The following is a 14,097-nucleotide window of genomic DNA, read 5'->3' on the forward strand; positions in this document are numbered from 1 at the left end:
CTTTCCGCCCAATATATTGCATTTTCCTTCATGTGACAATGAACTTTCTGTGGGATTTGCTATAACTGAAGCTGACTCAGGTCTTATTACTTAGTCATGCTGTACTTACCAGAAATTGTATAGGCAGAACACTTCTACATTTTACATCTTTTATAGATCCAGCTTCCCAGAATAATGAAGTTATTCTTATGGGCAGTTTTTGCTTGAGATGCACATTGTATATCTGCAGTGCTGAGGTCTCTCATCTCAGCCGGAGGTTACCTAGAATGATGACATTGGCCTTGCAGCAAGCTATGCATCAACATTATGGTGTATTTTATTCTGCAGGAGTGGACAGTAAATTTCGCTGTCCACAAAACAATTACTCAGTTCAATGAAAATAGAAATAGAAATGTACACTGTACATAGGTACGGCTGGAAAAGGCTGAGCAGTTTGTCATGTGAAAGAGACCTTCAAAATTAATGTCTGTATTAATACATTAAATTGGGTTTTTGTGTTTATGAAAGTCACAGCATCATCATGTTAATGGCAATAACAGATGTGATATACATGGACATTTGATTTTAAATACACTTCATAACAAAAAAAGTAATGATTGAATTTGAGAAAATATACAGTAGTCAGAAAAATTAGGAAAAGTGGCTTTCTAAACTTTTTCTTAAAAATGTTTCTGCTTATTAAATATTCTGTAATGATTGGTAAATTATCTGTTTTCTCTTTTTGCCATTTGTTTGTTAATGCCTGAGTCTCACCCCGCACCTATGTAAATGAAGAATCACTCTATTGCAGACACTGGAGTCAAAGCTATGTCAAGCTGGTGTTAGTAATTTAAATTGCAAAATGGTAGTTTCCTAGATTATCTGTAATGATGTTTAGATTACTATGCCCAGCGGAGGGCAACAAAAATGGTTAGGGGACTGGAACACTTGATTTATGAGGAGAGGCTGAGGGAACTGGGATTGTTGAGTCTGCAGAAGAGAAGAATGAGGGCAGATTTGATAGCTGCTTTCAACTACCTGAAAGGGGGTTCCAAAGAGGATGGATCTAGACTGTTCTCAGTGGTAGCAGATGACAGAACAAGGAGTAATGGTCTCAAGTTGCAGTGGGGGGAGGTTTAGGTTCGATATTAGGCAAAACTCTTTCACTAAGAGTGTGGTGAAGTACTGGAATGGGTTACCTATGGTTTTTCACTAGGAGGGTGGTGAAACACTGGAATGCGTTACGTAGGGAGGCGGTGGAATCTCCTTCCTTAGAAGTTTTTAAGGTTAGCCTTGGCAAAGCCCTGGCTGGGATGATTTAGTTGGGGATTGGTCCTGCTTTGAGCAGGGGGTTGGACTAGATGACCTCTTGAGGTCCCTTCCAACCCTGATATTCTATGATTCTATGATCGTGTTTTGCTGACTGCAGATTATGCACGTTTTTTTGTAGAAAGATATTTTTCTTTTTGTTTTCTAAAACACCACTGTTGCAAACTCAGCCTGAGATCTGAAAGCCAACTTGGATTTCCGATAATAATAAATAATACATACTACTTATGCATCCTGACCAATAATAAATCTTCTGCATGTGAAATTTTACCCTTGGTTACATTTGTGCAACTCAATTTTTCCATGATGTTTTACAAGTGCAAAGGAGGCAGACTTTTGTCCTGCAGTTGAAATTTAGTTAACAGTTCTGTTGATATGTAAACCTAGTTCATCCTTGCATAGCTTTTTTTGAATCTGCAAATTTAAAAGGAGTAAAAGTACTGAGAAATATTTCTGATCTAGAGTAAACAGATCTGACTCAGACTACATACTGGTAAATTAATTTGGACAGTGCATTGCAGTACTGGACATGTACATTGTCATGAGAAGGAGGTGGTTGCCTTTGATGCAGTGTGTTTCACTGAAACTTTACTGCTTTACAATACAGTGTGTTTGGTCATCCAGCTGATCCTTCCAAAAATGTGGAATAATACAGCACTATGTACACTCACATTACAGATTGCACATCGCTGGAATTCCTCCTGGATATGATTGATTACAGTGCATGTGGTGTTTGTCTTGGCAATTTTTAAAATTGGTTTCTCCCACTTCCTTTGTTGTGGAGATTGCTCTTGATGAATGTAATACTTCAGTGAATATGAAACCAGCTCTATCAATAACTGCAGCAAAGCAGTGAATACCTGCGTGCAGGAAGAACCATAGGGGCATCATCCTCTAAGTGTGCAGTAGTAAACATATTCATTTGTTCATCAGTAGAAATGTTGCATTTCAGAGACAGTACATTATGTACTAGGAATAGGGAGGGTCTCTTATCTGATACCAAAGTAGTGTATCACTGATCACTAGAGAAAGCAATTTTTTGCATTATTGCTTGTAAGTAGAAGTTTAGTGTGTCATAAAAAAGAAAAAGCAAATAATCATAATAGGTTGCTGTTTGTTGAAGGCCATGCCCATGGAGATCATCCAATATCATCCATGACTTGGAGGTTTCATTTTCCTTGGCCTTCCTCCAGTGAACCCAGATTCTCCCTAGAGGTCTGGTGGTAAAGACCAAACAAACTGAAAACTCGTGCATCAAGTTCATATAAAGAAAATAGCCCCTCCCTCCTGGGTATTGGTATCTGGTAGTCAAAGTTCAAAGCAGACAGACAGTTTCTTTGTCTCTTGGAAAGACTGCCAGCAGGTCAGACACTTCCACAATATGTCCTTTTTGAGGGAATGAGGCAGTTTGTATCCGGTCCCCTTTGCTACCATGTCTGTCTGGGAAAGCCTACAAATTCCAGAAACCCTAATGGCTGAGAAAGAGAGAAGCCTTGCATCACCCTCATTTCAAGGTAGCAGTATACTGGTCCCTAGAGAGAGTTAAACACCTGGGTTCTTGAACCTCAAACTGGCACCTCTGGAATATTCCTTCTCTCTTAGAGGTCATTCCCTTTACCCATGTGCCTTTTTAGCAATCGTACAGTTTTGTTATTGCCATTAACACTGTCCCACATGACACTGTCATAAGCAACCTAGGGAAATGTGGTCTTGATAAAATTACTACAGTATAAGGTAGGTGCATAACTGGTTGAAAGGTCCTATTCAAAGAGTAGTTATCAGCAGTTTGCTGTCAAACGGGGAGATTGTATCTATTGGATTTCCACAGGGTTAGTCCTGGGTATGGCACTATTCAATATTTTTATTAGTGACTTGGATAATGGAGTGGAGCGTATGTTTATAAAATTGGTGGATAACAGCATCCGGGAGGGGGTAGAAAGCACTTTAAAGGACAAGATTAGCTTTCAAAATGACCTTGAAAATTGGAGAATTAGTCTGAAATGTACAAGATGAAATTCAATAAAGACAAGTGCAAAGTACTTCACTTAGGAGCTAAAAATCAAATATACAACTACAAAATGGGGAAGAGGTGGTAGAGTCGAAAGGGGGCAAACTATCCAGATATGTTACATGGATTGAACATCACCAGCCTGCTGGAAGAGATGGAAACAGGCAGCAGCTAAGATGATAAAACTTATAACAATTGATATTACAGTAAATAAAATCTTGCCCTGTGCTGTGTGAGCACCACTATATACAAGATTGACATGACATGTTAAACTCCTTACTTTAGGTCACTTGTGACTCTTTTCATCTACTGTCCTTTGGTCTTAAATTTCTTATGCTTGTTCTCAGCACAGAAATTAGGTGTTTGTGAAAGTTTGATATAAATCCATTTGCTGTTTGTGAATTACATCAGTATAAAATAACACTGTTTTTGCATTCAAAATAATACAGTTTGCTTTTTTATTTTTTACATATTAGGAAATCAGCAAATCAGATCACAGATTTCACCCAGGCCATTTTACAAACTTTCCGTATGATGTATGTGTGTTCATTAATGTGAATTATGTCCTTTGTAATACATCATAGCCCTCCATTTATTATTGCAAAAGGGGTTACAGTCTGTGGCCCCAATCCTGCAAGTTGCAATGCATGGGCAGACCTCTGTACCTATATATAACCTCACTGATTTCAGAGGAGCTACCATCAAGCTGATGGAGCCACTCGTGGAGAATACCTTTCAGAATCATGACCTGACTCTGTAATCAACAGGCTTTCAGTGACACATTCTCTGTCACATATCCAAATTATGTCATAATAATGTTAAGCTCTGGTATAACATTTACTTTATAGGTTCATAAAACCTCCAATTCTGAGTAACAGTAAAATGTTAAGATTGTTAAATATGTAAACAAACAAAAAAAGTACTTACTCCCAAAGAGGATGCAAGACTGTCACCTCTAACATGTGACTCTAACAGACAGTTAAAGAAGCAGGGTTTGGGGACATATTAAATTCAAATCTCCCATCCAGACATGAAGTATCTTTCAAAATGTTAAAAACGAGGCCTACCAGAGTCTGCGTATACATTCAGTAGGCAAAACTTTCAGCTGAAAAATATGGGAAACACACACATTTGGGGAATTGCCACTGTGTATTCTTTAAAATAACTGTATAGATACACAAAAACTTTGCATGCTTCCATATCGTACAAAGACCCAGCACTTTGTACATGGCTCATCTGTAATTTTTACATGTTTTAATAAGACATATTTTGTCTACATTAAAATGGGCCATATTCACAGTTCCAGTTTATTGTACATATTGTATATTTTATGGTGAAGTTTCTTGCTTGACTTAAATGAGTTTAGTTATAAACTGTGCATGCAGATCTCAAGTGATAGTCTTTTAATAGATGTCAGATACACTTTATTGCTACCCTCTTTTATTTCAGTAACGTTTTAATTAATTCACACTGATTGAATAAATGTACATTGAGACTTGTTTCCTAATGAGGGCACATTTAGAGGAAAGGTTTTGCATCATTCTGATATCCTGTGGGTAATTATATTCTAATTATATGGTGGGGGGAAAAGTCTATAACTCAGTGCTGATATTGTTCATTGGACCCAATTAATTACATGCACATAATGAAAGTTCATGATAAAGTTGACTGGCAGTGAGTTTAAAAGTCTTTAACTCAATTGAATCCTAGCCTAGCATGAGTATAGAATTAGACTATAACCAGGTTAGAAATGGAGTATTGGAATGGGATGAGTGAATCTCCAAGAAGAAAGAAAAGCTGCCCTCTCTTTGCAGTATGGCTTGTTATACGAAGCGGAAAAGGAGTAAGGCTGCCTGACATCTTGACTTCTCCATTTTGGTGTCTTCTCTCTCTTTGTTTCATTTTTATCAGTGCACAACCACACCATTCTTTCTGTCAGTGTAAACAAGTAATAGAACAATTCGATTTTCCTCTCTATCCACTCTAAATCATATATGTTCCTTTGTGTAACAACAAACCAACCAAATCGCATAATATGATTAATACATAATGAGTCTGATTCTACTGTCACTTACCACTTTCACACTGGTGAAACTTCATTGGAGTTACTGCATATAATTACTTCAATCTACATAAGTGATCTTAAAAACCATAATCCAAACTTTGTATTTACAAATCTAGGTACACATTGTAAACCATTATGTACATTGACTTTACACTGGGTATATTATGAAACGCCACACATCATTGTTTCCATAGTAACTAATCAATTTCAGAAAGAAAAAGTGGAGTGACATTAAGATCAAAAAGTGAAAGAAATAAAGTGGATAAAATAGACCATAAAGTCAGCATGGGGTGGTGTGGGGGTTTATTGCCAGTAGTTAGGATTATCTGCCTAAGTCATTGTTGGGCCATTCCTGAGTGATTTGGTCACTCCTAAAAGTTATTGCAATAGAAACCTTTGAATACATCACACTATCTTGCATTCTGTTGCATAAATTAATTCAGATTGTTTTTCATCTGGTGAAAATACACATTATAAAAGCAAGCTTTATGATGCATAGGAAAGGTAAGTGACCTGGCAATGGCATGACAGGAAATGTGTAACAGAGTTGGGAATTAGTTCTCCTGGATCCTATTCCTGTGCCTTAACCTTAAGACTATTCACCTGTTCTTCTCGTGTACAGTGTATGGGTGAAATTCACTCTTGTGCAGAGAGTCAGCTCAAGGCCTATGCACCATTTAAACCCTCAAAAAAGATGGTAAGTAGTTCATAGGACTTGTTTAAGGCTTCTGCACAGGGGTAAATTTCACCCTATTTAAGTAACTTTCATTTACATTAGTAAGCATTATTTGTGTATGTCCTTGCACTGCAAAATTTATACAATAGTGTTGCACACCATATAATGAAACTGTGAGATTAAAACAGAGAGAGAGGTATTTTCCTCAAACACATTGTATCAAATTTCAGATTCAGTTCTCTGCAAATCTAAAACAGTCGAAATACAATGGTGTTCTTATCTACAGCAAAAGCTTTTCCATTTCTTTGAAGTCAGATTGAAATTAATAATTGCCCTGGAGAAAAGAATGTATCTTTCCAACTAATTATCTGTATTGCAAACACAGTTCAATGTTAAAATGAATAAGATGCTGATAAACTGAAATGGCAGACATTCAATCATTTTGAATTATACCTTGCTGCCTTACCATCCCATCACTGTTATCCATTCTTAAATTTGTTTCTCAGATCATCTTCCATTGGACTTTAATACACGTTTATCTTAAATCGACTTTTTCTGTTTATATCTTCTTTCTTAGAGGATCACGTATTATTAGCTACTGTGGTATACATTTATTTTAGGATTTAAATGTAAGTAATAAGCCATGCTGTCTTGGGCCTTACTGTTGATTCATTCTTTGAGTGCACTGTGAGTTGTGAGATCAAAGGCAACTGTCTTCAATTGCTCAAGAAGTGCACCAGTGATCCAGAAATGTGAACACAGAAAAAAAAATCTATTTGTGATCTTAGTAGGACTCTTTTATTTTTTTTTAATTTGATATCTAAATGTTTAACAAAAATATCAGGCTCCATATTCTGCACAAATATACCGTTGTTCTCAAAATAGCTCAGTACAAGGGAAAGAGTAATTAATAGAGAAAAAGTTCTAAACAACTTACCTGTGCTATTTTTGGGTTACATTCGCCAGTACAGCCCAGCTGCTTTGTGGTACTCTCCTGTGGCAAAGCAGTCTTATATCTAATGTAACCAGACAGCTGATGGAAACCTTGGGAGGCATAGAGAGAGCCTCCACAGCAGCTCTGAGGCTGTCCCCTCTCTTGGCCTCCAGTGCAGGCATATAGCTAAGGCAAAGAGGTTTGGCCAAAATGTCCATGTACCTGGTTGATCCCGGGCTGCTGGCATAGCCCCTTGGGAATGAGGGCAGCTGGTGCAAGATTAGAGCAGCCTGCTTTTAAAAAATGTGTCGATGTGGATGTCAACAATCTCTCCAATGTTTGATCTGTTCTTACTTTCATTCAATGTTTGTGTAATATTATTGAAAAACTTGTAATAAAACCGCTCTCACAATAAATGGGTAACTCAGGTTTCCTTGACCCTTCTTAGTCTGAGTTCCAAGATGCTTATGGCACAGAGACAGCTTTTGCTGAATGATGGTCTGCTCATGGAGATTCATGAAGATCAGATGCCCATGCATCTATTAGTTCGATCAGGTGCCTTCAATACAGTTTATTGCACACTCTAGTGGGAGTAGACAGAGCTGTACTTGTGAATGTCACAATTTCATTTTTTAAAAGGTGTAGTAGTGTATACCTTTGCCTATCAACAGAAAATAGAAATTCTTTCTGTACATGCACACTGTATTAACCAATTAGTAGAAAAAGATCTTTTGTCAGAAGCTCCTGGCTTTGGACTAAGATTCAAAGGACCAATATATATATATATATATATATATATATATATATATATATATATTTACAAGAAGCAAAAGGTGTCTCTTTAAACTATTTTGGGCAACACAGACAGTCTTTCCACATTCTTTCTCTGAATCTATAACCAAGTGTTCTCAGTCTCATTCTCAGAAATATGAATTGTGATGTGGTAGCCATAATGCTGTGAGAATATACTTTTGTTCAAGAGTGTCAGAAATAGGAATAAAGCAGCTCACTTAATTGTTCTGCATGACTGTTATAATGTTCCTTTTAGTGGATTTCCCCTCCCCCCTCCTATTGTTCTAATGTTTTAGCGGAAACTTTTTTTTCCCAACAGACTCTACCCACTTTAGGAGTTTCAATCCCTGAGGTGTGTAACATAGAGGTGTTCACATATACATAAGTGTAAAAGGATCCTGATATTGCAACATTCTTCTTGCAATAAAGTGCATTTTGGGGCTGGCCTAGTGGTTTCGTGGTGGAGGTCTACATTGTCAGTTGAAAAGCCCTATTTCAGTTTTCAGGTTCTTTCTCTCTTATCTGGAGGCAGCACTTCATGGTACTCAACAGTGACTCCCTGGAGTGATATTGAGTGATCCAAGTTCCATCCTATCTAACAGCCAAGGGATAGTGTGACAAAGTGGGAAATGTGAGGGGGAGAAAAAGGGGTATGAAAGATGGGAAAATGTGTAGAATTAGAATACTCACTTGGTGTAACAAGGGTTGTTTTGAATGTTATCAACCTGAAGAATGGACAGAAGAGCAGAACAGTTTCATTCTGTAAGCCATCAAAATGTACATTAACTTTTCAAAGTGCTACATTGAGTAACTCTCACTCAACTTCACCCATGTCCATCAGACAAAATAATTTACAGCTACATCATTCATGCAATAAAAAAAATCATTGAATAGAACATAGTTCTAGTATAAATGTCTCCCATCTTGAAAATAAATGTCTGCATTTTGCAAGTTCATTTATTTTAAGCATCAGCTTTGCCTAACATTAATTTAGAAGTTGTGCACCATTATTCAGAAATGTTTTTATTAAATTGTTATTATCTCTTTAAATTGCCATTTTTAGTTTCTGATAAAACCTTGGATATCATAGTAATATCCCAATTCTTGAAAACTTTCCCTTTTTAATTGTAATTAGAAAGGAACCTTCATTTAGATTTTCTTCGATAGAAGTATACAAAACATCAGTGCCAGAGAATCTGAGAGAAGATTTTTTGGCCACAAAATGTAAATTTCTTTCTGTATTTGTATTAATGCAAATATACAGTAAACAGTCAAGATGTCGATCATAGTATACATGTATCTGTACTATGGGCCAGATCCTTGTTGGTGCAATGCACGTAAAAAACCTGTGCCTAGCAGCAGGAGTGTGGAATAGAAGGTGGACAGTCCCTTATCTGCCCCTTCAAAACATTACAGAGAGGACACTCTTCTGGCCCGCCCATGACATACTCTGGTGTCCTATATGTACCTAAGATAGATGGCAGGAAGTACAGATATTGCTGAGTATAGGCTCGTGCACGTGCCAGACCAAAATAAGGCAATTCATGATCGTAAGCACACTGCAACACTCCATTAACTCTGGTTCTGCCACTCCATCCCTGCCCCAGCAACGTGACCCCACCATCAGTTGGAAAAGTGACAGCAGGTGCCTCATAATACAGAAACCCTGTTTCGGTTCTGTACATTTGAGATGTTTAGAGTTGCAGTTGGGATTGATGGATGTATTGCAACACCATTTTTGAAGCAGGCATTAGATTCACTGCGGCAGTCCCTTGTGGGAAAGTCCTGTAGCAGTTAATACAGAATAAATATACATTTTTAGAAATCACTGTAAAACAATAGATTATAGTAGATAATGTCTGTTCTGTAGATTTTCATAACATCTAATGAAATTCTATAGCAGGAATATATTTTTTCAGTTATACTCTATAGGGTATAGATATGCTATAGAAAACTCCTATATTTCTGTTAAAGCCTGTAGGATTTTTCTGTTTCCAGTGTATGGAGAAATCTTACAGTATAACTGTGCAGGAGAAGCTTTCTTGTTCAGTTAGGCAAATTGTTCTCTAAACCAGACTACAAGTAATACAAGCTGGATAAAGGATATTGCTGGAAATGGAAGCATCAGCCATAGTGCCAAGTGAGGGGCTTTGCTGTTATCTGGGTCTCACGCTGGGATTAAAAAAACCACCACCAACTGTGCTTGAGGTAATCATCACTTGCTGCTTCTAGTTTGTGAATGATCAATAACAGCAGGTTTGGGTATTGTGGTAAACATCGCTTTTGTGAAGACCATTCTCAGCAATGTAAAAATACTTCTTCTCTGAGAAACAGCATGGTGCAAAAAGAGATTTTTAACAGCACATATTAGGAATAGACCTATTTTTAAAATAATTTATTTTTTCTCTGTTAAAATTATTTCCCCCTTTATATGTTGGATTTTACCCCTTTCCCTTATCTTCAGTGTTGCTCAATTTGACACTATTTAGAGTTTGAATTCTCCCCAGTTCCCTGACTTCTGTCCTTAAACCATTTTTGTATATCAGCCACACATGATTTGAGCTTTGAAAATACTTCAACATCAATAGCCATATTTGATCTTTTGCACCAAGGTATTGCAAAATCCTACTTAACTCATGTATTTTCTCTTCATGTAGCTCTTATTAATTTTTGAGTGATTGATCTTGCTGATAATAATTATTTCCAAAGTTGTTTAGAATGTTTCTTGTTGTGCAGAATTTGTTTTAATATTTGAAATCGTGTCTCTTCGTTCATAGCACTACCAGATTTCCCATTTAAAAATACTAGAGTGAGTGGCACAGTGGATTTGTGCAAGGCATATCTGAGTTTAACTCTTGTGTTAGATAAAAAATGAAAATCCGATTGGTTGTCTCATCCTGGTCCCAATTTGTAAAAATCATAAAAGCCATGCACTATTGACAGTCTCGGGGCAACACAGAGAGTGTGTGTGTTTTGCAGGTCAGTGCTGAGATGCATTGCCAAGGCTGTTCAGGTAACCTTGTACAACGCCTGGCCAACACTGTTAATCTGTCCCTTGACTAAGCATTAAATGTACTTTGATATTTAAAACAACTAAGTTACATGCCAGATTCCTGGGCCCTGTGAAGGGGCATGTCCTCACACTGGTATGGAGGAGACTAACAAGCTCTTCAGGGCATGTTCCACACTAACAAGATGTACCGTGAAGGCTTGTTCAGTCTGCAGGAGCAGGAGATTAAAAGGAGGAATTTACCACTGGAAGGGGTAGTGAACAGGAAGAAGGCTGCCCCACCCAGAGACTGAGGGTAACAGAGGTAGTCCAGCAGAGTAGGAAACTGTTCTGATTGACAGCAAAGCAATATGTCCCAGGAAGAGGGGTAGAAAGTAAACCCCATGAAGGGGTAATAGACTCTGGGAGACTAAGCCCTTAGAGCTGGATATCCAGGGGCTGTCTGAGAGACTAGCCCTCTTTCCAGACAGATCCTCCTTTCTCACAAGGGGAAGGGAAGAGGAGGAGCCAATCCTTCGTCCCTGTGCGATTGCCTCAGAAAGCTTCCCCAAGTGCTAGAGGGTAAAGAATGGACAGTGGGACCTGGGGGAGGAAGCGGGGGGCAGTCCAGGGAGCCCCTTCCCAGCCCACGATAATCCTATTGTACTGGTACAGAAGTGTAAAGCATCCAAAAGGCCAACTTAACTGGTTTCTTGAAGGTTCTTACTGTGTAGGGAAAATATCCAGCAAGTATAGAGTGCCATATCTGTTCTGTGCTATACACCCGTAGGCTCCTATTGGAGGTCAGAATGCTACTGTCCTTCAGCAATCCCTGGCTGCTGAAAGGGTCTCTTTGTGGTCATAAGCAGCCAGGTACAACTTAGGGCATCAAGAGGCAACTAGGAGCATTAATTTCTGCCAGGGCAAGAATGACCCCTGCCCAGACCCTGATTTGGGGAACACAATGATAGTATAAAGCCTCTGCTGCCCCCCAGTAAACCCCAATAACAATAGTTCTGTTCAGGCATTGTACTAAGTCAAATGCCTGTCAGCTATGCCAGAGAATCTGTGTCAAAATCTCTTACTAATTAGTTTAAACTGCTTTAGAAAGAATGGGATAAAATAATTGCAGTGAAACCCCATTGGCTTTGCTGCAAGTACTCCAGGGATTGATTTGCCCCAGTATGTAACATAAGCTGTGGCATTTAATACATTGTTTATTGAGCACAGTTGGGGGGAGTGGGGGAGTGGCACAAAAGTGCCCTTCATGTGGTTTCCTGCTGAGGCAGTTCTGTGCCAGTCTAATCCCCTGGCTAGTTTAAGGCCCCTTTGTATGTCTGGAGTGATATAAAATTAATGGAGCACAGCCCAGGATTGGGGATACAGGTTTTACGTAATCAAGATCTTCCATATCATTTTGCATTGTATTTTGTGGACATGTGAAAAAGGACATGATGGATCTATTTTATAAATAGAGTAATAAATGAATAATACAGAGAACAAGTAGAATTCTCCCTCTTTTTAATTTTAAAGGTATCACAAAGTTTGGTGAAACTAGTTGATAACAGTTGAAAATCTGGTTGTCAAATCTCACAGTATTTCTCTTTCTACAGAGTTGTATCTTCTCTGTCTTTCACACACCCATATGCCCTATGTATCAATATTATCAGAAGTTGCCAAACTCTTAGAAGTCTGATGTAGGTTAGCTGTGCTCTCTGTATATTGTTTCCCTATTCCACAAAATGTATCTTTTCTAAAAGAAAATATTTCTCTTAAATCTATATAGTCAATTTATTACAGTACCTGAAAGCATGAGTATATATTTTGCCAGTGCCCAATGAAAGTGCCCTTAAAAAACTGTCTGTCCTGCATCAGAAACAGTTTTATAGAGATTAGTGATCTGTTAAAGAATTTCATTTTAAATTATTAGGAATTTATGTGATTATCTTCCATGTTAGAGAACCTAGACCTGGCAGATGGGGATAATACAATATCAGATTATCTTTCACACCATTGCATTTGTTTTGTGATTGGACAGTTGTCATCTATCTATTGCCTAGCCTCTGTGGCACGTCTAGGCACATAAATAGATGTTGTGTGAAGTAGACAAACGTCACGTAGTGACTTGACTAAGATCTCATTTTCACTAATGTAAGATCTGAATCTTTGCCTCTAGTGGAAAAGCTCGTACGTGGCTCCACTTTGTCAGGTAGAGTAAACTTGTATTCCATGTTAAAATGCCCTTTTATACTTTTCTTCTAGGAAAGACAGGCAACTGTGAAAAAGGAAAAGAGTTGTCCCGAGCAAATGAACAAATTGGGAGAACGGACTAAGATGCAAAGAGCAAATTCTGTCACTGTAGATGGACAAGGACTTCAGGTGTGATTGTTGTGGGTTCGTTGTTGTTGTTGTTTTGTTTTTTATATGGGCATTTATAGATTAAGAGAAGAAAACACAGTGAGCAACCTTAAAAAGGAACCATTTCCTACAGTACGATATGAATATTTCCAATACTTCTAAGTATTAGAAAATACTACAGTTTACCCTACAATAATGTAAATGTTTCCTTCTCTAAGAATGTCATCTGTGCAGGATTCTCACTCCTGGTTCTCAGCTCTCTAGAATGAGACTGGTGGAACTTCCGAAACTCTTAAATTATTTTTAGCCACAAAAATGTACCAGTTTAACAGGCCAAAGCATGATTCAGGCCCCTCAATAGCTGATTGTACAGCTTATGTTGTCCATACTTTGTAGATAACACTAAGTTTTGTGTTTCCATTAATCTGATACATGGTGAAGGTACTCCATTTTTATTTATTTTGTAAAGCACCATGCACACATATTCATATATATTTAGGTCAGAAGGGACCATTATGATCATCTAGTCTGACCTCCTGCACAACGCAGGCCACAGAATTTCACCCACCACTCCTGCAAAAAACCTCACACCTATATCTGTGCTATTGAAGTCCTCAAATCGTAGTTTAAAGACTTCAAGGAGCAGAGAATCCTCCATATGGAACTATATGAACAATAATAGAGTAATACCTTGTTTCTTACCAGGATTCAAGCTTGGTTGAAGGCAAGATTGCTGAGGCTTTGTCCATGTGAGCCTGAGTTTATAGTAGTAGGTCAGGGAAACAACCAGAAGATATGGCAAAAGTGATATCTATGCCTTTGAGGGAGTTTGCCTGCATTTTGTAAGACAGGTTCAAAGCTTGGTGGATTTATTGGATTCTTTACTACTTTAGGATGCCCTGCTAGTGCTAGTGATGAAAAGTACTTTTATTATTTGTTTGGCCCGGAAGCTGTTTCTTGGAATCTA

At 38.0% G+C, this 14,097-nt stretch overlaps 1 protein-coding gene across 2 annotated transcripts in view; it reads left to right on the forward strand.

The window, feature by feature from the left end:
* The window catches only part of DGKB (diacylglycerol kinase beta), a 500,582-nt gene that overhangs the window by 202,158 nt on the left and 284,327 nt on the right, over positions 1–14,097 (forward strand). For both annotated transcript variants that reach the window (XM_074945832.1, XM_074945833.1), the window contains one exon: positions 13,035–13,151. In XM_074945832.1, coding sequence (XP_074801933.1) covers positions 13,035–13,151 — 117 coding nt within the window. The remainder of the gene's footprint in view (positions 1–13,034; positions 13,152–14,097) is intronic.

Source organism: Natator depressus, chromosome 2 (genome assembly GCF_965152275.1).
Source record: "Natator depressus isolate rNatDep1 chromosome 2, rNatDep2.hap1, whole genome shotgun sequence".
Classification (NCBI taxonomy): Eukaryota; Metazoa; Chordata; order Testudines; family Cheloniidae; genus Natator; species Natator depressus.